Source organism: Microtus ochrogaster (assembly GCF_000317375.1).
Source record: "Microtus ochrogaster isolate Prairie Vole_2 chromosome 14 unlocalized genomic scaffold, MicOch1.0 chr14_random_2, whole genome shotgun sequence".
Classification (NCBI taxonomy): Eukaryota; Metazoa; Chordata; class Mammalia; order Rodentia; family Cricetidae; genus Microtus; species Microtus ochrogaster.
The window spans coordinates 3,686,297-3,709,844 of record NW_004949097.1 but is presented as its reverse complement, the minus strand read 5'-3'; the positions used below and the strand labels follow the sequence as shown (position 1 = coordinate 3,709,844).

Here is a 23,548-nt window from a genome sequence, read left to right as displayed (position 1 = left end):
CCCGCCGCTCCTATTTCTACAGGTTTTGATCCTACTGCACGTACTGGCTTTGTGGGAGCCTAGGCAGTTTGGATTCTCACCTTACTAGACCTGGAAGGAGGTGGGAGGTCCTTGGACTCCCCACAGGGCAGGGAACCCTGACTGCTCTTCGGGCTGATGAGGGAGGGGGAGTTGATTGGGGGAGGGAAATGGGAGGCGGTGGCAGGGAGGAGACAGAAATCTTTAATAAATAAATAATAATAAATTAAAAAATAAATAAACTAATTAAAAAAATAAAATGTTTAAGGACTTAAGACTTTTGTGATGGTAAGACACATCTGCTCTTGGCAGCACTTGGCTACTTCAAAAGGATGATGGGCATTGAAGAGGCTCCTTATGGAGTTGGCTAGCCATTTGGGCAAGAGACTGTTCTTGCCTGGACTGCTTCATTGGACATGCAGAACACACAGAGAAATGACTGCTGAACTTGCATAAAGAGGAGACCATCCTTTGGGGGTCCTGCTTCATGAAAGAGTCTGCCATACATTCTTCAGGATACAGAAGAAAGTGACTGAACTTTCTTTGAAATTTCCTGCTTTATGGAAAAGTCTTCCAGATACTATGGGCCTATAGGCTGAAGATGGATGCCCCAGTAGTACAGAAGAACTTTCCAGGTAGCAAGATATCTCTGTCAATTGTATAATTTTGTATGTTGCTTATAACAAACTTATTGTTTACTTAGGTAATATTATATCCTTCTGGAGTCTTTGATGGAGTTGAAAAATTTATAGTTATAGTTTTCCTTAGTTATGATAAAAGATAAAGTAGATATAAATATTGTAACTGTAATTCTTGCTAGAATTTTACTATGTTGAAGCCTTTGTTTTTGTTTAAACAGAAAAGGAAAATGGTGTGGGTGTTCCTTCTGTTTGTGTGCTGCTTTTCTTGGTTAATGAATAAAGAAACTGCCTTGGTCTGTTGATAGAGCAGAACTTAGGTAGGCAGGGAAGACTGAATGTTGGGAGTAAGAAAGGCGGTGTCTGGGAGAGATGTCATGGAGCCACCAGAGACAGACACTGGGAATTTTACCTGGTAAGCCACAGCCTCCTGGTGATACACAGATTAATAGAAATGGGTTAAATTAATATAATAAGCCAATAAGAAGCTAGAGATAATTGGCTGAGCAGTGATTAAAATAATACAATTTCTGTGTGGTTATTTCAATTCTGGGTGTCTGGGACGAACAAGTGGTTCCTTGTAATAGGATACGTTTTTCATGACAGGGAAAGGTGCTGAAGCAGGTAAAGAGACCAAACTAGTTAACCAGCAAGGTCTTTGATTTCTAAAGTCCTAAGGTTATTTAGGTCCTCCACTGCTGCTAAGAAGGGCAAAGGTCGATGTCACAGCTACTCCCCACAACACAGCATCTCCACCCTGACCCACAATGCTGCTCCCCCAACACAGCATCTCCATCTCTGACCCACAGTGCTACTACCCCCAACACAGCATCTCCATCTCTGACCCCCAGTGCTGCTCCCCCAATACAGCATCTCCACCTCAGCCCACAGTGCTGCTCCCCCCAACACAGCATCTTCTCCCTTGACCCACAATGTTCTTCTCCCGAATACAGCATCTTCTCCCCTGACCAGTGCACTCTTCCTACCTAGCTTGACAAGGCGGATCATGGAGGTGTTGCTCCCTCTCTCAGTGCAGGCTGTGACAGAGAGGTTGTAGATGTCTCCTGGAGGCAGGCTGAGAATGGCGGTCATGACGTTGCGGGTTACCTGCGAGACCATCAAGATTTGTGACTTCAGTGTGGAAGCCAGCACCTCACCCTGCACAGCGAGTCCACAGCTACTAACTCCAGGGCTCTATCAAACAGCCCCTACCCCCATGAATTTGCATTGCAACCTACAATTAACTTTATTATTGCTTGATTGGATCATATGACTGCAAGCTGTCTTAAAGTATACAATACATATCAACTCGAACAATTCTGTAATGTGTTACTGTATTTGAAACGGTCATTGCTCTGGTGCTGTCCCACATGTTCACTACAGGTTTTAGAAAAGGCAGTTACTGTATGGTTCCAGAGAAACCTAGTAATGTCTGTGCACTCACGGCTTCCTGCCTGTAGACTCTATTTCCTGTCTTCTAGAAAGCTGGAGGAGATCGTGTGGCTGAATTCTGACCAATGGGTTGCAAATGGAAGCCACATGGCAACTCAGAAGCCTCCTCTGTGTAAATAAGTACTCCACCTAGCAGTGGGTGGGGCAACAGAGGGAAGACTAGGGAATCCCTCAATTTCTATTTTATTTAATCCACTTTTTTGTTTGTTTTTGGCTGCAATAGTTTATCTGTACCCTCACTAATTACATGATCAATAAGCTTAATAAATCAGGAGAGAAGAAATACTCCAAAGGCACTCAGATATTTTGATATTGGGGATAAATGATGAAAATATTGACATATGTTGGGGGTGGTTTGTTTTCAAATATTTAGCATTCTGAAGAAAAGGCTTCAATTATAGCTTTGTTTATTGGTTTTTGAGACACGGTCTCACATAGCCTAGGGTGGCCTAGTGCTTGCTATGTAGTTGAAGATGACCTTAAACCCTTCTCATGTCCCCCACCTCCTCAGTAACCACTACACTCAGCTCTCAGATCGCAACTTTAATTATAAGTGAAATCAGTAGCAACAATGATTTCAGCTCCCCGTCAAAGATGAAAAGGTGAACTTAAGGGTGGTCAACCACTCGTGCAACCAACTGTTTAGACGTCGGATGTCGAAACTCAAAGAAACATACACTCTTTTTAATTTTTTTCTTCCCTTCTGCCACCACCATCCAGTGCAGCATCCTAGAATGGGACAGGTCAGTGTGGTCATCCCCATAAGTCCAACTGATGTACAGCAGGCTGTTGTAGTACTCCACGGAGGTGATGTCTGGAGCCACGGGGGCTGCAAGGAAGGAAAGAGGTGCAACTCAGAACAAGAGGAGGACCAAGGTACTTCTTTACAAAGCCCGAGATCCCAAATGAAGCTGACTTAGAAAATTCAACTTCCCATCACTATATCTCAGAAACAAAAATGGAGGTCAGTGGTACGTTGCTCTACGGGACCAACTTTACACATCTCAGGCACAAGACAAGCTGGACCCATCCCAGCGGGAGATAGCAAGGGCTCCTGTCTAAATTACAGTTTCAAGATGCCTGAAATGTTTGAATGTTTGGGGATATTGGTTATATCCCTCAGTCATAAAAGGCATTGTAAAGGTAATTATCACAACAGTGTTGGAAGATTTGGGGCCTGCAATATTAAATCTGTCCCTGTGATGCATCAAAGGTGCGTAGGAGACTAAAGAACAATAGGGGAGGTGGGAAGAAACAGAAGACAACCATGAGGGAGGGACAGACAGCTGTTACTTCCCTAGCATAATGTGGTGACTTCACTGACAGAATCAACCCCTATGCTGTTGTCAAGTATTAGCTGAAGATGTGTTACATTCGTTTATGTTGTGCAACATTTGTTTAATGATGCCAAGAGGTTTTGCAGTCTTTGGAGTTGCGTTTGTTTAACTCTGTGAAGCGGTGTTACTTTGCCTGATTGGGTTAATGAAGAACTGAATGGTTAATAGCTAGGCAGGAGAGAGAAACAGGTGTGGCTGCTAGACAGAGAGAATAAATAGAAGAGAGAAGAGGTAGGAGAAAGAAAAGAAGGAGAGGAGGATGCCGGGGGCCAGCCACCCAGGTACACAGTAAGCCACAAAGTAAGAAGGAAAGAAAGGAATGTAGAATAGAGAAAGATAAAGCCCAGAGACAAAAGGTAGATGGGATAATTTAAGAAAAGTTAGCTAGAAACAAGGCAAGCTAAGGTCAGGCATTCATAAGTAATAATAGTCTCTGTGTGTTTATTTAAAAGCTGGGTGAGCTCCCCCACCCAGGGCGAAGAGCAAAAAAAAAAAAAAAAATCAACTACATGTGTTTTTCAGAAAGTGGATTCTCAGTAAATGCAGACATAAACAGTAAAGAAAGAACAGATTTTTAAAATCATGCCCCAAAGCTTTCGTCTAGCATTTAGGTTATTTCTTTAATTCATATTGCAACACTTTAAAATTAAAATTTAATTTAAAATGTAATTTTTGCTGATAAGAAAAGTTTATTTAAACTTCATATCATATAAGCTCTGAGAGCATATTTTAATTATCTTTTAAAGTATCCTAAAATTCTAAAGATCTCAAAGAATAAATATGCAATTAAATTAAGATTGCACGTGCAAATTGGCTGGAAAGCAAGCACTTTGCCTCGAGACACGGCGTAAGATCAGTCAAAATCTTTAAAGGAAAATTTCCAGAAATCATAAGAATTAGGTCCTTTAATCGGAAACTATTAGGTGACATGAATTCTCAGTAGACAATTTCAAAACCTATTAGTTACTGAAGGACTTAGAGCATGCATGTAATTTACAACACGAGCACAATACCTTACATGGGACACGTATTTACACGCACGCCTGCACCAACCACTCATCTGTTTCCTGTGAAGTGTGAGCAGTCCCTTCCTGTATGTCTACTAACACAATCCGTAATGATCAGCAATGCTCTCCCCCTTCCTGTGTCTAACAACACAATCCCTAAGTACCAGTGATGATCTCCCCTTCCCCTGTGTCTAACAACACAATCCCTAAGTGCCAGTGATGCTCTCCCCTTCTTGTGTCTAACACAAACCCTAATGATCAGAGATGCTCTCACTGCAAGGATCCTGAATATTCATTCAAAGTCTGGAGGGGTGATGAAAATCTCAGAGGAATAAGATGACTGGGGATTTGACCTGGAAGCATATGCTTTGTGCCAGGTCTCTTCCTCTTGTTCTGTCCACTTTTCTTTCCCGATGCCAGATTGCTTCATGCGTAGTGTTCTGCCTCACTGTATACTAAAACTTCAGAAACCATGAGTTATAAGAAATTTTCCTTCTTATAAGTTGGCTGTCTTGAGATATTCTGCCATAGTAATGTAAGACAAAAATGCCCACATCATATTCCAAAATAATCTACTGCACAGATACGCCTATGAATCCTTGGTAGCCTCTTAACATATTCCAATATACTTCATCATCTTTGGATATCTATGCATTGCTTGTTCAAAGGCATTTTCCTTACATTCTGATTTTGGTGAGGGCAAGAAATGCTCGAAATTGTAAACCTAGAAGTTTGTGCCTGCTCCTCCTCACAGGGCTAAGACTTCAGACTTGGCACTTGTTGCTTTAAAAGGCCACAAGATGTCACTAGTTGTTTATTAATCACTGTTTGGTATATCCATATAATTACCATGAATTTGGCTTTCAGACAAGTTGCCTAACCCTGATAGTAGACTGAGGTTTGAATAAGTCCTACTCAATTTAAATACTCTGTTTTTATTTCTTTTGGCTAGGAGCGTACTGAGAACTGGACCTCTGAACTCAGAGCTTCCCACAACCTGGCAGCTGCTCTAACATGGATCTATACTACACACCCACCCTCCTGCCGTGTTTTTTTTTTTTTTTGAGACAAAGCCTTACTAGGTGGCTCAGGCTGGCTTTGAATTCACCCTGTAACCCAGGCTGGCCTTGAACTTGTGATCCTCCTGTCTCAGTCTCCCAAGTAGCTGGGATTAATGACCTGTGCTTCTAGATCCAGTTTGCTAGTTTCCTTTTACACCATACAATTGATAATTTGGATTAAAAATCAAAACATAGGAAAGCAATGTATGAGAATCTCATCAAAAAAAAATAAGATTCTTGTCTGAAATGGTAAATAAGTCAGGCAAAGAATCAAAGGTCTAGAATTTCAACCAGTTTAATATATAAATACACACACATATGTATACGTGTGTGTACACATCTGTGTATGTATAATTTAAATTTTGTAGATTTGTGGTGTTTGTGAGTGTGTATGTAGGTGGGCTTGCTCATGCATATATATGCAGAGGACATAGGTAGACAGGGATATCTTGCTCTCTTGTTCTCCACTTTTTTTTTTTTATGATGAAATCCTTTCTGCTCCTGGAGCTCACCATTTCAGCCAGTCTGACTGGCCAGTGAGCCCCCAGTTCTACCAGAGTCCTCACTGCTGGAGTTACAGATACTCTGGCCATGTCTAATTAAGGTCCTAGGGTTTTGAACACAGATCTTTGTCTGTGTTCAGCAAACACTTCACCCACTGAGCTGTCTCCAAACCCTGTTAGTGTATTCTAATGACTTTTATGATATAGTTTAATTCTTATACCGTTCTATTACTAAGCCCATTTTTCAGACATGAAAATTGAAGACAGTTGTGATAAAACTATAGACCTAATGTCAGCTGGACTAAACTGTTCATCAGAGAAAAGTAAATTCTCAAAGATCATGTTATTGGAGATAGTAAATTAGTCACTAAGGCAGATAACTGTTGGAGACAGATTATTTATTTGGATGATACATCCCATCTAAACTGTTGTAAAGTTTGCTCGACCCCTAAGCAGGTCCTAATTTTATTTATCTAAAAGATGTTGTTTTTATTTTTAATTATGTGTATTGTGTGTGTGTACCCTGGGAAAGAGGTTGTACACAAGAGGGCCACGTGCAAAGAGGCCAGAATTGAACACCCATAGCTATGGGTGGTTATAAACCACCTGACAGGGATGATGGGAACTGAACCCAGGTCCTCAGCAAGAGCAGCAGGCGTTCTTAGCTGTTGAGCCATCTCTTTAGGTTATCGTTTTAAGAGGCACACTGTACTACTGCAGACAGAGCCCAGACTCACGTTAATTCACTCTTGCTGCTGCCCAATACTCTGTGGAGGTGATAGTCTAATGGATGAATGTTTGCTCTATGGATCTTGTATAGTTCTGCTGCTGGGAACAAGTTCAAAATCATTAAGATGATTTGCTGAAATGTCTGCAACCAGAAATGAGCAGAGTAGCTGGGCCGTGGTACACACCTTTAATCCCAGCACTCGAGAGGCAGAGGCAGGCGGATCTCTGTGAGTTCAAGGCCAGCCTCGTCTACAAGAGCTAGTTCCAGGACAGGCTCCGAAGCTACAGAGAAACCCAGTCTCAAAAAACCAAAAATAGAAAGAAAAGAAGAAAAAAAGAAATGAGCAGAGCAAGTTCAAAAAACCAAGTCCTTTTAAAGGTCACTGTCCTGTCTTTGGAGGAAAGGTCACCCATTCTCTGAAGGCAAATGTCCATGAAGCAAACCTGCAAGAATTTGTGAAGGTTTAATATAGTGAAGTTTAATTAGGGTTAACCATGTGCTTATTGGTGGAGTTTGAGAGATGACCATAGAGTTGACCTAGTCATTGGTACTCCCTCCTCCCCCAGGATTTTCCCTCCTACCCCTTCTCATATGACCATTGGCACATGGAGCAGAAAGTGCACTGGCTAGGGGCAAGTAAGGGAAGTGGATCTCACAAGTCATTGCCTCCACCATCTTCCCAACACAGCTCCACGCCCAAAGAAAGTTCTTGAACCACATTAGTCTGAACAACAAGGCCTTGGTGCTTTTTTTAATTTTAAGATTTACTTTATTTTTAATTCTGTGTACTTTCATCTACACCATTTAAGTAAAAAAAAAATCTGTGTACTTAGGTATCTGTGTGAGGTTATATGCTTGTGAGTGTAGGTGCCCATGGAGGCCACAAGAGGGCACAAGAGGGCATCCAGTCCCTTAGCTGGCATTGCAGGTGGTTGTGAGTCACCTGGCTTGGGTGCAGGGACCTGAACTCAGATCCTCTGGGAGAGCAGCAAGTGCTCTTAACCACTGGGCCATAGGTAGTGCTTCCTTAAGAGACTTTTCCATTTTCCTTCCTTTCGGGAATTGTTATTGATGTAACTGCACAATTTGAGGCTTTGGAGGGACAAAGACTTGACTTAATTTAAGCACCTAAATGTTGGGCCATGTGTTTTGCTAAGCAGGCTGTTTAATGGAGAATTCATAATTGCTTGTAATGACAGGAACTTCACAATCTCTTCTGTGTCTTACACAGACCTGAGGCATGAGGAAGTCAGCTTCCTCAAGCTCACAGTGACCTGAGGCAAGGCCCCAGTGATGTGACCACTTCTTCCAATGCCTGCAGTGGCTCTAGTACCATCAGCCAGTGAGTGCAGAAATGGAGTACTAACAAGGAAGTGAAGCACTCTCCCAGATTTGATGACCTAATGTTTAACATCAATAAAGTGTGCAGGAGAAGCTGAAGGCTATGTTTTCAGCCTCCAGCTCTATTCGGATGGATGCTGGCTGGAGAGCCCCTGTCAAGGGCAGAGATTCCAAATGAGTAAGAGTCAAGAAAAGGAATTGTTGATTTTCAAATCATACTTCCAGTTTCAATGCTGGTCAAGTCAATCATGAAAGACAAGAGCCAAGGATGTCTCTTTCATGCAGATGCCATGTCAATGACTCATGACTGGTAACTTTCTGATCATGTGATCCTTTGGTACTTGCTCAAGATGGCATTCTCTCATGGACCCTTTCTTCCAGTACTCACCTGTTATGAAGCTGATGGTGGAACTGTCACAACAGCTCAATTCTGGATCTCCCCACGTCACCATGGTTACCCGAAAGTTGTAGTACCACGCTGGCAATAGATTTGCTATTCTCTGGAAAAGGATGGGGGGAAAATCAGGAGACAAATGACTAAGAGGAAAACAGTATTTATGGAGTTGATTTATATTCCATGGGTCACAATAAATATTACCGAACACTTTTTTGCTTTCTTTTTCTATGTCTTTAGAATTATTTTTGAAGTGAAATCAGCCGTAAATGAAATGAGATATATATAATTTAAAAAGATGATTCAAAGATGGATAAATATGGGTATTACTTCACCATTTCCAAGGTTATATTGCACATGTACAATGAAGTACCACTTATTTATAAATGTCTGCACACATTTATTTCCCTGCTTCTAGGAAAAGGTGCAGTATTCTAGCATGATGCTCAGCAGCAATTGTATGCTTTATGTGTTGTGCGTAGGTAGCCTGCACTTTGCAAAATGAATCTGGTCTCAGAAAGGGCAGTAATTACCTACGCTTTGAAAGCTGTTTCCAAGGGCTAGCAATATAGGTATTTAATGATCTGCACAAGCCAAGAGGAGTCAGAGCTAGAGACTGTCAGTGTTGGTTAGCTGTTGAAGGCCAGAGAGAAACCTCTTGTATTGATAGGAAAGTTAGTGTGGGTGGTTCTACTCTGATTTGAGAAAATTCTTTAAGAGAAAAATACCATTGCGGGTAAACGGTAATTGTGTAATTCTCTCTCTTTCTCTCTGTGTATGTGTCTGTCTGTCTGTCTGTCTGTCTCCCTCTATCTCTTTCTTCCTTTCTTTCTCCCAAGACAATGCAGAATTGAAACCTAAGAGAAAAGTAAAGCTACAGACTAGCAACCAAACCACAAGTAAGAGTGGCCTGGTACTTGCTTACATGAAATTCTAACACTTTCAAGAAGGTTCACGGTCATCTTTGGCTACGTGATGCTGTCTCAAAACCAACAACACAAAACAAAACTAAATTAAACTAAATAAAAATTTAACAACAATTGAAAAAGAAGAACCTAGGGCCTTGAAAATTGCTTACTTGCCAAATGACCTAATTTGCAGATGACTCGCTCTAACATACTTGTGACACAGGCATGGGCATTTACAGGAGAGTGTACCAGCGGGCTAAGGGAGGATTACCACAGATGCTGTTAAAGAGACGGTCGCTGCTATTTCGTAGTAGGTTGTCCACTCTGAGGTCATGGTGGTAGGGTTGAAATAAAACATTTCAACCACGTATTTTCTGAACACTCCCAAGTAAGGTCGGGTCCAGCTCAGTACTACTGCCGTGGGACCCAAGGCATAGAGCATTAAGTCCTTTATCCCCGTGGGAACTAAAAGAGAGAGGGACAGAGAAGAAAGAGAGAAAACCAGGAGGGAACATTAGTATCTTCACAATGGCTTAAAAACTGAACCGTCAGAACTGTCATTTTCTTAACACCACCCTGAAAAAAGAGAGTAGATCTATTTACCTCTGACTTTCTCCCCTTTGTAGTAAACAGAGAGATGTCTTCCAAACATACAATTCTGCTTATTTGAAGTAGTCGGTCCTTCACATTAGCAGGTACTGGAATCCATTTATTTAATTCAATGAGCAATGGGTGTAGACTTTATGGATGGATTTACTATGCCCATGGGCAGCCCTGTAAGCCTTACTGTGGAGTATATTTGTGATCTCATGGTAAATCCACATTCTTGATCTCCGACAAAATTGCAGTTAAGAAAACTATATTTCTAAGAGTTACTCCTTCCTAAAAAACACAGTAAACTCTTAGTGTAGCTTCTATACTGTATTAGATGTTTTAAAAGATGGAGCCAGCTATGGCTAAAGTGTACGGAAAGGTGTCCATGGGTTATACATACACACGGATAACTGAAGTATCTATGACTTTTGGCTTTAGCTCCATGTGTGGGGAGGCATCCCCTGGAAATTACTCCCATAAATATTGAAAACCCTGTAATCTGATGTAGGAATATTGAGCATATTTCCGGGACTCTTCCATATGTAATTAATTCAGCCTGAAGACTGTGCCTTTCCAAACAGTCTGGTAAAGACAGGTCATTATTTCTGTGGTTAACAACTTACCAATAGCAAATGTCACAGGATCAGAAGGTGGCCCAATCAGAGGGCCTTTTCTTAGGTACATCACAACCTGGTACTGGGCACCGGGAACCAGATTCTCAATAATAGGTTTGCTTGAGTTCACCTTAAATCAAACATCCAAGAAGATTTATGTAGATCTAGGCTTTCAGGGTGTGACAGAAAAGCTGTACAAAGTTGCCAGAGTGTAACAGTTGACTTTGAAATCCAGGATCTTTAATTCATGCCCAGGAAGGCTTGATTTAAAATATTAGGCTGATTTATAGTTTCTGTGAATTCAGAAGGAGACCCAGGACATTCAAATTTCGTGAGTGGATTTAATATGCCCCATGGGCTCCTCTCTATGCATCACTGTCAACTGTAACCACGCATACCAGAGCCGCATCCTCCCGGAACCATAATCAAATCAGGAATACCATGAGAGCAGCCTAACATCCTAAATTGTAGTGGCAGCTGATGACATGCCAAGATCAGTGCGGAATTGTCTTTAGTCTCTCGTCACTTAGAAGCATAAAATATCTAATTATAGAGATGGAAATGACCTCAGAGATTACCTATTTAGATTTCTGATTTAATAGATAGAGAAATTTAAAAGCCAGAGAATGGCCAAGGTCAGATTCACCACTGGGAGGAGAAGCCCAGCGCTGGGGCTTCTAATCTGCACCCAGTGCAAGCCAAGGTACAGCTGCAAGCACTTTGCAAGTCTATTGTAACCTTATAAAATGATGTCATCGAGAGCGTGTCTCACTTCTCCATTTTTATAGGCTATGTGACCAGTGTGATACAGAGAGAAATAGTAGGAGCATACATCTGAACAAAGTGGATTTATTAAAGATGAGTGTTGGTATATACAAGATTGGTGTGAGTGGATTCAATGTGACTGTGTGTATGTTGTATACATGTGTGTATTTGTATGATGTATATGTGTGTGCCTGTGCACTCATGTTTGCACGTGTGGAGGCCAGAGGCTATTTTCAGGTGTCTTTGTCTGTCACTCTGCACATTTTTGAGACAGAGTCTCTGACAGAACCTGGTCTTCACCATTGCCTAAACTGGCTGGCCAGTCTCTGCCTCCCCAGAACTGGAATTACAGGGTTCTGTTACCCTGTCTGGCTTTTTGCAACGGTTCTGAGGATCTACCTCTGGTTCTTACACTGTGTGTCAGGCACCTTACCCTAGGGGTCATCTCTCTAGTTCCAGCTTTGATGTTAGGACGTCTAACATTTACGGCAGCTTTACTTAGGGAGACAAACTAATTCTTTTCAGATTGTTTAAAATAAAATCTCAACTATGTTCTGTGTAAACACAATAATTTATTTATACTTTATTTAAAATTGTTGCCTTTGTGTCTTCATTATTATAATGTAGGTAATAACAGATCTTAGAGTTGCAGATGTTTAGACCAGTGTATAAGACACATTTACTCTCAAGATCAATTGTTTTGGCTTCTGAGCTACCTAAGATGCAAAACTTCTGCAGGAATGAGCAAAATTGATGGCTAACAACTTTGTTTTCAGTTTATGCTGTGTTTTTAAAAGTCCCATTAAAAATTTAATGAGAAACAATGCTAGTGACAAGAATTTTAATGTTGTGTTTCAGAAGCTGGTTATGTGTATTAGACATATCACGATTTGATTAGAACACAACCTATTTTGTCCCTCAAATGGGTGCGGCACATTGGAGAAGATGATGCTGGAATCGTTAATTAGTACCCTCCCCTTCTTTGTCTATTTACAGCCTTTCATGGTAATATCTTACCCATATTTAGATTTCTTTATCAGAACACTTATAGTCAAAGCTACTCAGCATGATTCTCATTAAAGAGACAAACTTGTGATCAGGATGGGCATGGGCATGTGCTGGGCCTGGTGGCACACTGCGGAATCCTAACACCTTGGGAGGTAGAGTCAAGGAAGATTAGGAGTTCAAGGCCAGCCTAAACTATGTAGTATGGTGGAGACCAGCGTGAGCTATGTAAAACTCTGGTCTCAGAAAATAAAACAGAGAGTTCATGCTGTGCATGGCAGGCAATACTGCTTTATTAAAATTAAATTTGATGTGACAAAAGTCATGCTCACTCAATGGATCCATTGTTCATCTTACACATGAGCACATGCAGTGGACATTGTGCTCCTGTCCCACAGGCCGCAGCATGTCAGCTGGCATATCTGGCACAAGACTACCCTCTTGTGCAGAATAATGTGCACGGGGGATGTTAGCGACATTGCTAGCGAGCTTTGTTTTTGCTATGACATCGGACACACGTGTAAATGCTCAGTTGACTCCTTAATCATTCCTGCTGCTATTTAGAGTATTTAAAGCAGCTTAAGATGCAAACTGTGTAGGCTGTCCCAGGGCGTGTTGTCACTCCCGGTCTGACGATGTTTTTAGGCAGCGCCTGTTTCTAACTCTTCATGGAACACCGGAGTCACAGTCACTTAAACACGCAGCCGGCACAAACCCACCCTAGGAAATGATGGCTTTTAGACAAAGTAACGACATGTGGGAAAAAGTCACATTGCTTTGTAAGAAGACAAAAGGACATAGTCATTGCAAACTACCTGTCTTTATAAAAAAATAAATAAATTCACCCACCTCTTAGATTCCTAAATACCTGTTGAGGTCTAAGCCTATATTTACACCTTAATTCTCCTGTGCTGGGCTATTTTTCTAATTAGTGAACTAGCCAATAAACCAATCAATATTGAATCAATGAATATAATATAAAATTAATATATCAATACAAGTAATAAGACATTTAATTAATATAATAACAAATATAATGTACTGTTAATTCCTTCCACTTAATTCATACCTAGTCTATATTTTTTTTCCCTTGCTAGCTTTACCTTCAACCTGGATGACTCTACTAAATTCAATACATTTCCCAAGAGGCTCTGACTCCGACTGTCCCTACTGAACTAACACACAACAAGAAAAACCCTGAGGAGAACAGTTGGAAGAAACACAACAGTCTCTTAAGTGGTGGGTTGAATGAGATGAGCATGAAGGTTTTCCCAAGTCTGAGATGCTCCACCCTTGTGATGCTGTCTGTCTTCATTAGCTCTTTGATGTGCATTCATTTCAGTCTGAAGGGCTTTTCTATTCAGAGCCCAGACAGCCACTCTGTCACTCTCCCCTTGAACTGAGAGACACCCAGCGAAGCCTAGATAACAACAAAAGTTGGCCCGTCCTCCAGACACTATGTTAGCCATCAGCCCTGTTTTCCCTTACTAAAACTATGTGCGGTAGGATTGATTTCTCTCGATGTCGCAGGTGAGGACATCCAGAAGTACATAAGAGGCTTGGACAGAGGGCTCAACAGTTAAAAATATACTTCTCTCCCTCTCAGAGGACCTCGGTTCAATTCCTAGCCTCCACAAAGCAGCTCACAACCACCTAGAACTCCAGCCGCGGGGGATCTGATGACCTCTTCTGGCCTTTGTAGGCACCAGGAATGCACGTGATGCACAGATACACTTGCAGGTAAAACACCCTTACACATAACATTAAAGAGGTGGGGGATGGGGAGACAGAGACAGAGAGACTCAGAGCGTGCTGCATGGGTAAGACCACTTGGGTTCTCAGACCTGGTAACTCTGAAGGTCAAGTCTGAAGCCCTCATTTATGTGGTGCAGTTGTCTGTGCTCTAGACTCCCATGTTGGCTGTCTCTGTACCCCGTCCCCACCCCATGAAGCAGCACAAACTGTCCACAGGACCACCAGCAGCTGTAAAGACAGAGCATTGTGGGGAGGGCCCTGCATTGACACCAGTCAGCTTGGTGGCTCCCAGGGAGTCCCTTACATAGCCTGCCTCTTGGACCCATCTTTTCTTCCTTCATACAGTTGAAAGGCTGATGTGTCTATTCTTCTCACCTGCTTTTGTTTCATTATTATGCACTTGTGCAAGCGGTCACACAGCGTTCATGGACCAAGGCAGATCCCATATAAGAATTAAGATGTAAGCCGGGCGGTGGTGGCGCACGCCTTTAATCCCAGAACTCAGGAGGCAGAGGCAGGCCGATCTCTGTGAGTTCGAGACCAGCCTGGTCTACAAGAGCTAGTTCCAGGACAGGCTCCAAAACCACAGAGAAACCCTGTCTCGAAAAACAAACAATAAATAAAAACAAAAAAAAAGAATTAAGATGTATGCATGTCTCCTGTGGCACTCATATCCCTATTCTGTCATTAGTGATGGCATGTTAAGTTTTTTGAGAAGATGCTCAGAGCACATTTATTTTGGGTAATTAACAAGATTTCTTATAGAACACAGATTAAACAGTGACTTTACAGTCAACATCTCTGTGAATGAATAGCCCGAAAACGGTTGTAAGGAGGATTCGTATCCATGCATCTCATGAGAAGAATATGTAATTATGATCAAGACAAGTTGAAATCATTGTAAGCACTCTACTGAAAAGGGAGATATAGGCTTTACATTTCACAGAATCAGGATTCAGGTCTAATTTGTTCCACCTTCAGCACGCCACACAGGGACCACTTAACATACAGAGTTACTCAGACATCAGGAGAGTTGACAGGCAGAGGAGAGACAGCAGCAGAGTGTCTCAGGGAATGTCAGGATAACATGAGAAGCACAATCCTTCTCAGACTGTAATCACGATGATTAGACACAGCCTTGGCAACCCTAATCTGAAAATGCCAATCCGAAATGATCCAAAATCTGAACCGTTTGGAGCCAACATCGCAAACTTCACATCATAAATGTTTATGCCATGAACAAACTTATTAAGATATCACTTTAAACTGCCTTCAGATTATGTGTGGGATTACATATGAAACACAAATGAATGTTTTGTTTATACTATGGTTGAACCCTAACATAGCTCATTATAGATACACAAATATTCCAACTCCCACCATAGCTCCATGTCTGAAAGTCTTCTGAGCCCAGGAATTTTGGATAAGGACTCGGGACCACTTTTATTTTAGAGCTATAGGTAAATGAATGTTTTGTGTCCAGATTTATGTGGCACAGAGGACCAGGCCTTCATGTTTGTACAGCAGGTGCTCTGTCAACTGCATCATCTACCCTGCTTCTCTTGAGACTAAAAGGATTAGCTAATTTATTTATTTATGCATGTCTGTGTGCATGCAATAGGTACGCATGTTATGGCAGCTAGAAGAGGTTGTAGGAGCTCTCAGAGTGGGCATTACTGGTAGTTCCTGGATGCCTGGCTTGTCATGTGGATTCTAGAATCTCAACGTGGACCCTCATGATTTTGCAGGCAGCACTCTGATGAACCATCTTTCTAGCCCTGTTGAAACATTTTGAATTTAGTTTTCCCATCTGTAAATTATATGTAAGTGCATATGTAGTGTGTGTGTGTGTGTGTGTGTGTGTGTGTGTGTGTGTGTTGGCGCCATGGATCATAAATACTGTAAGTATAACACAATGATGATCCTCAGAAAGTCTTGTGTTAGTTGAGAGGACACCTGAAACGCTGGGCTTACACTCTTAAACACTGGCTTCCTTGCCCATCCATTATCCTTAAGGGCTTAATGTTGCATTTTGAGCAGACGGTGTGATGAGCCAGCTGGAGAGGTCTTTTCTGGATCACTGATAATTTATGGTGTCTATAAGAACCTTTCCTCTGGGCTCCCAGGAGAAAGATTCATAATCTGTTACATTAGAAGGGACAAGAAAGAAATGTACCTTGCACAGTGGAGTTCCAGGTCACTGTCCGTGAAGGAAATATGTTTTCCCACCAGTGTAAAGTCGGTTAAGTTGGGTATGTTTCGGGAAGGAAACTAACGAGCTGAAAAAGGAGCTGTGATTGCTAGCTAATCGGCTTAGCATATTCACTCCTTAATTTAATTGAGTCAAGGGGGTGGCTTCAGCCTCTAGGAAGGGCTTATCTCAGCATTCGGAAGTGTTTAGTTCTCCAAGGCCCGAGGTTCCTGAATCAATCTTATCAATTTAAAATCTCTCACCCCTTGAATTTCACGATGCCTAATTTCCCCAAGAGGAAGTCACCACAGAGGTAGATGGCAACCCTTACCCCAACCCCAACTCCTCAAGGGAAGAAAACAAAAGCTAGATTTTAGAGAACTAGTCTCGGACTCCCGCACTTACGGTGTCCATGTCTAGCCAATCACAAGGATACTAAATTGCATATCCTTTCCGCCTGCCTCAAGCCTCCCTGTGGCTGTTTAGGTCTCATTTTTGCGTCAAAACTGTTTTTTTTTTTTTGAGGGGGGGAATTGGTGAAAAGAAAATTGTTATAGTTTATAAACTTTTGCTTTTAAACTTGTTTTGTTGAGGCCTCCCTTTACTTTCAAAGACAAAACAGAAGTGGAACAATGCACCGGGCACCGAACCCCTCTAAGAGACCCAGCATTCTGCTTGCGGTCTCCTCCCTAAGGAAGGATTTCTTTAACCACTTTTGATACTCTGTCCTCACCACTCACCACTCACATTAGAATACGGCCAGACCCTCCTTTTGTGAACTCAGGGATCACCTATTGCTATCTTGAGATTCTGAGATGTGGCTCAGTCATTCTGTACTTATTTTTGGTTATTCTCTCCGTTGTGAACGCACTGCTGGGCAAGGTCGGGATGCTTCGAATTGACCTCAGACTCCGGCATCTCTCTGAGCTCTGGACACACAATAATCACTCAGCAGAGGCTTTTGAATAGGGCATGGAGGTGATGGGAAGGTGACCTCTGACAAAAGTAAGAAGAGCAGAGGAACTGACCACCACGCCCACTCATTTCCTGGATCCTGAGGAAGATCTTGCTAATCTGTATGGGGGAAGGGTCCATCTTGCAGCAGCAGGGGTTGAGTTTCAAGAGGCCTCCATGATGTGTTTGCCCTAGCATCCCTTACCTGGGTACAGTACTGCTTCTCTAGCCGCTGGCTCTCCTTCTGCTTCTGGCAGGTCAGGGACACCACAGACACGATGGTGCTGTTGTAGTTCTCCTGCGAAGATGTCCAAGACATCACCGCTGTGGTTGAGCTTAAGACGTGGACACTCACGTGCTGGGGCTTCTCAGTCAGCTCCTCCATCCACTCTCCTGTGGGGCCTAGACATAGCAAATCACAGTAAATGGGAGGTTGCATGCTGAGCTAGTGGAGACAGAAGATTCTAGATTTAATGGTCATTGTGTGTTCTGCGTAATAGTGTCAGCAGCAACAATGATAAAAACAAGTTCGATTTCAGTTGTCAGGTACGTCTGAGAATATTCCAGTGAAATCTTCATCAGAGGGTGTGACACTGTGGCATTTCATCAGTGTTTGTAATTCCTTCGTTAGAAGGATCTTTCTAGAAATAATTGCTTTGAGCTCCAAAGCAGCCGCTACCATAATCTTATGCAAACAAATGAAATGTAGCAAAGAAACCGAGAGACAGGTTGTGGCTGCCTTAGTGAAATGGACAACAGGCTGGCGGGGTTCAAGAAGATGCCTAAATCCTGGGTGATGTTTGGGGAGTTGGCGAGGGGTTGTATTGTGACGTTCTTTGTGGAGGTACCATCTGGACCCTTTCAGCTGGCTCTGCCTATGCGCTCCCTCATATCTACAATAAACATCCTCCTCCACCACACCCACCTTTCCTGCCTTTCCTTCATTCAGTTTGCAAAGTGACATGCAAGGAGCAGGCGGCTCCACTAAAGAGGATGGGGCAGACTCCCGTAAGTGGTGTGAGCCAAGTCAATAAAGTGATGTGAAGACAGAGAGATGAGCCCTTTACAATCAGGCTCTATTTCAAATGCTTCCCATTCTAGTTCGTTAATACTTATCCCAAATCAGGGAGAAAAGTACGGGTCTTAAATCTCAAGTTTAAATTAAGAAACTGCAGTGGATAGGATTTCTTTTTTAAAAATTCACGATTTACAAATGTGATGTCAGACTTTACAAATGCATGTTTTTAGGGTCTGGGAGAGTTGGATTTGAACAAAACATTTTATATACACACACATGAAATTCTCAAACAGTGAATTTTATAACTCCGTGTTTTTAACCATGCATATGGCTCCCTGGATGTAGAGCCATGGACCCATGGAAAGTGTTGACCCAAGATTCTTATTTTCTCATTGCCATTGGTACAGTTTTCTCCAAGTGGGTCAGTGACTCTGAAACTGGGTTACAGTGTGTGCAAATAGACCATGTGGAACACTAGAAAAGAAGAGCTCCTTGGTGGACAAGGGGTGCTGTTCAGTTGGTGGGACTGTTTGCCCAGACGGCACAAAGCCCTGGGTTTGATAGATTCTTAGGGTTTCTCTGGCTACAAGAAAACACCATGACCAAAAAACAGGTTGGGGAAGGAAAGGATGTTGGGTTTTTTTTTTCTTACATTTCCTGATCATAGTCCATCACTGGAGGAAGTCGGGACAGGAACTCAGACAGGATAGGATCCTAGAGGCAGGAGCTGATGCAAAAGCCATGGAGGAATGCTGCTTACTGGCTTGCTTCCCCTGGCTTGCACAGCCTGCTTTCTTACAGAATCCAGGACTAGCCCAGGGATGGCACCATCCCCTTTGGGCTGGGCCCTCCCCCATTGATCACTAATTGAGGAAATGCCTTACAGCTGGATCTCATGGAGGAATTTTCTCAACTGAGGCTCCTTCCTCTCTGATAACTCTAGCTTATGTCAAGTTGACACACAAAACCAGCCATTCCAGAGACCCAGCATTCCATAAACCAGGTGTGATGTTGTATACCTGTAATCCCAGCACATGGAAGGCAAAGGCAAGAGGACCAGGTCTTCAAGATTCTCTCCAGCTGCATAGTGGGTTTGAGGTTCGCCTGAGTTAGGGGCATAAGACTTCTCAAAAACTAAGTACATGCATAGATACATATGAATAAAAAAAAGAGGTACAATGCCTTAACTTAGTAATAAGGAAACTGGATTTCAGAGATTCAGATGCTCTGCCCAATGTCGTGAAGACAGTGAGTATTTGGATATGGCAGTGACCCTAAGGTAAGAGACACTGCCAGTGCCATGGAAAATGGCATCATCAGTGAACCTTCAATTCCAGTCTTGGTCTTGACACATGTAAAAGTCACAGATTTGCTTTTTCATGTAAAATATAAGAACGACAGATGTGTTCCTCCAAGCCAGGCATGGTGGAGCAAACTTCTGAATCCTAGCTATCTGGAAGGCCAGGCAGATAAGTGGTAAGATCAAGGGCCATCTGAACTCCATTAAGACTCCAAAGCCAACTTAAGTGGCTGAGTGAGACCTGTTTTAAAATACAAATATAACAAGGAATTGAGGATGCAGCATGGTGGTAGTGCTTGTCAATCATAGTCAAGGCTCTGAGCTCAAAACACTAGCACTGAAAACAAGCACGCTCTTGATAAGACCAGAGCAGGCTGATGTAAGGATGTGTGCCAATATTCTCATGTTTGGGGAAGGCTTCAGTTCTACACATTTGAGCCATGATTTAGTAACATGTATGGTGAAGGACAATGGTCTATATTCTGTCAATTATATTTTAAATAAATGCTGATTGGCCAGTAGCCAGGCAGGAAGTATAGGTGGGACAATCAGACAGGAAGTAGAGGCGGGCAACAAGAACAAGAGAATTCTGGGAAAAGGAAAGCTAGTCTGCAGTCCTGTCCCAGCCACAAGAGAAGCAAGATGTGACTGCCCCTCTGAATAAGGTATCGAGCTACATGGCTAACACAGACAATAATAATGGGCTAATATAAGTTATAAGAGCTAATAAGAAGTCTGAGCTACTAGGCCTATCGGTTTATAACTAATGTAGACCTCTGTGTGATTTCTTGGGGACTTAACAACTGTGGGAACCAGGCAGGACAGAAAAACTCAGTCAACACATGTATATATTTCTTGATGTTATTAATCCCATCAGCAGGGACTAAAAACACTATTTAGTTTGTACTTACTCACCTACCCAGTAAGTATAAGTATTTGTATCCAGAGTCTGATACATTGTTTTAAACCAAAGGAGCATGTACACTGTGCTTTGCATCTATGCACTTAAGTAGACTGTTTCATGCACTTAAAATATCCTTTCATTGGCAAAGAAAAGTTTTTCATACAAATATTAAAAGCAATCTCTTTGCGATAATCATGTGTATAAACAATTCTGATGTATTCACAGCGGCTCTAAGGGTCTTCTTAAGAAGTTATCTGAAGGCCAGAGAGGTGGCTCAGAAGCAAAGTCACTTTTGGGGAAGTCCAACGGCCTAAGTTTCATCCTTGGTCCTATGTGGTACAAGGAGAGAACTGATTTCCGTGAGCAATCCTCTGATCCCACAAGTGTGTTGTGAGATGTATGTATGCTTCCACAGACACACAGAACGAGCAAAGCATTGAAGGGAGGGGAGTGGAGAAAAATAGATAGCACAATAAAAACAATAAGAAATTAAAAAAGAAAATATGACCAAAAAAAATCTAGAACAAATCTCCCATACCAAATTCTATGCTTTGTGCTCTGTGCTGTGGAACCCACCTGAGGTGCTAAGAAAAGAAAGGCCAACATGGCTGCCACCGTGCACTGAGTTTTCATGGCCGTCATCAGCATGACCCTTGAGCAAGGTGACCTCCTGGTTAGCAAAAAGTTTTCAGACTCGAGAGAAGACTGAAGGTTCATCTTGGTGCTCTGTCACGGGTGATCTCATATAGAAACATCTCTTATATCTGGCACACACCCCAGGTGATTCCCAATGTTCTTTGTCCCTTTGAAGACCCTAGAGGCCTCTCTGTGGTGCTGTGCTTTGTTCCTTAGGTGTAAATGCTGTGTGGGAAGATTTTTAGTGTGTTTAAGCTGCGAAGTGAGCTGAGCTCCTGCCTCTGACTACCTACCTTTTGAAGGTTATTTCAGGCAGGGTAGTATTTGGGCCCTTTGGGGAGAGGACAGAAGTTATACAGACTATTGCCTTAGGAAAGCTACCTTTATTTAATATGTTTTCTGACTTTGGTTTTTGTTAATGTAAAGGCACACTTAGTGTCCGGTTAGCTAAGTAACTTATTTTCAGCCTGTGGGCTTCCAGTGACCAGAGTTTATCTAAAGAGTTTCTGTAGCTCAGAGAGCCCCACTTTTGCTCTGTTGTCAAAGCTCACAGGATACTTAGAAGCCTTCTCTTATCTCAGTATTGGGCCTTGAGGACTCCCTGTCTTCTCCTGCCGACTGTGTGAGACCTGGAAGGCTTGAATCAGCTGGAATTTTTGAGTTCTGCACACATCCAGCACTCTAACCCGATTTATCCCCCACATAATCCTATAAAGCTAAATTTCATTACAGCCTCAAACAAAAGTGATATTTCCCAAACTGGGTGTGCACATCCTGGCTTAATAAATGTTCAATTATCATAACAGTGGCAAAAAAATCCTGTGGTTAACTCCTGAAGCAGATTTGCTATTAAACATACATGTACTTCTTTTCCTGCACACTCTCTACTGAACTGAAGGTACCCCAGCATCCCTGGGGCTGGTGGATAATTGACACCCAGGCATCACTGACCTCAGCAGTTCCATGGTTCCAGCTCCCCTTACAGGATCATCCCTCGGCTACTTACTGATATAAAAGCTAAGCGACTTCGCTGACTGGCTTTTCCGAGGCTCGCAGACTCCTGAGGAACTAAAGGTTGTCACCGAGAGTTTGTATTTCCCAGGCTCCTTCAGTTCTGCAACAAACTCGTGGGCTTCTTCATCCACGGTCAAATAGTCAGTAAAGTTCTCTAGATCAAATGCAAAAGAGACACACACACACAAAGCCAAAATTAGAGCACACATGGATTGACACCTGGCAGGGCCCAGGATACAGGTAAACTGGTTAGGTTTGTAAAGTGTATTATTGCATTTCTTTCTTTTTTCCAAATTCAACCATACCTCTAAGATGAAGGTGCTGTAAAGAGAAAAGTTAACTCAAGTTCAAAGTGTATTCATAGTACTTTAAAATGTCAAACCTAAAATATAGTGTCCCAATCCATCACACGGCTGTGTGGTATTCACTCACACACCCCTAACACAATCGTGTACACAAGAGAAATGGGCTTTGAGGGAAAGACAGCATTTGCTGCCCTCCCTGTATGATTTAGAAAAAGGCAATACATAATTAGTTCTCACTAAATACCTCACTAAGTTTCTGCAGCATTGAATGTCTTTTAAATATTGGGTTACTTCTGATTCAAAGACATGTCAGTTTCCCCCCTCCATCTATCTGCTCCAGCACTGTGGACGGTAATATTTATTCTAAGCTGCCTCTGTGTCTGCCTCCTGCAGTTTATAATTTCGGTTGAAGCTGTTACTATTATTTGGCAACAACGGTCTCCAAAAAAAGCACGGTACAGTCAGATAAATGCATGATTTGATTGAACTTTCTTGAAAATAGGTTGTAAAAAAGTGTTTTGATTTACAAAATACTGTGTTCCATAGAATAAACTGAGAAACAAACAAAAACAAACAAAAAACAAAAGATGAAAGGAACTTTAAGAACAAATAGGCAGCTGGGGGTGGTGCCGCATGCCTTTAATCCCAGTACTAGGGAGGCAGAGGCAAGTCGATATCAGTGAGTTCAAGGCCCACTTTGTCTACAAGAGCTAGTTCCAGGACAGGCTCCAAAACTAAAACTACAGTCTCAAAAAAGAAAAAAAGAACAAATAGACAATTCAAACAGTAAATACCTATAGTGACCAACAGTTTCAATTTCTCGCAATATTAGGGTGTTGCTGATTACTATTGTCTAGAATAGAGAATGAAGAGTTATTTTGTCTCATTTTGCTAAATAAAAGTCAACCAGCTTTCACAATAAGGCAACATGATTCTAAAGTCCCGCCGTAAAATAAAGGCTGCCATTTTAGCTCCCAACTTGGATGACTGGGCAACTTTTGCCTTCTAAATACTAGACAGAAAAACAGAAATGGCATGAGCTCTTGCGAAACCCTAGCAAGCAGTAAACAACACAGAAAATCGACAGTGGAGCTATGCTATGGC

At 42.1% G+C, this 23,548-nt stretch overlaps 1 protein-coding gene across 2 annotated transcripts in view; it reads right to left on the bottom strand.

Annotated features, from left to right (window-relative positions):
- Ptpro (protein tyrosine phosphatase, receptor type O) overlaps window positions 1–23,548 on the bottom strand; it is a 204,392-nt gene that overhangs the window by 64,021 nt on the left and 116,823 nt on the right. For both annotated transcript variants that reach the window (XM_026787925.1, XM_026787926.1), the window contains exons 6-12: window positions 22,132–22,293; window positions 17,473–17,669; window positions 10,607–10,727; window positions 9,661–9,854; window positions 8,476–8,587; window positions 2,786–2,937; window positions 1,643–1,763 (exon numbers count right to left, since the gene is read on the bottom strand). In XM_026787925.1, the coding sequence (XP_026643726.1) occupies window positions 1,643–1,763; window positions 2,786–2,937; window positions 8,476–8,587; window positions 9,661–9,854; window positions 10,607–10,727; window positions 17,473–17,669; window positions 22,132–22,293 (1,059 nt within the window). The remainder of the gene's footprint in view (window positions 1–1,642; window positions 1,764–2,785; window positions 2,938–8,475; window positions 8,588–9,660; window positions 9,855–10,606; window positions 10,728–17,472; window positions 17,670–22,131; window positions 22,294–23,548) is intronic.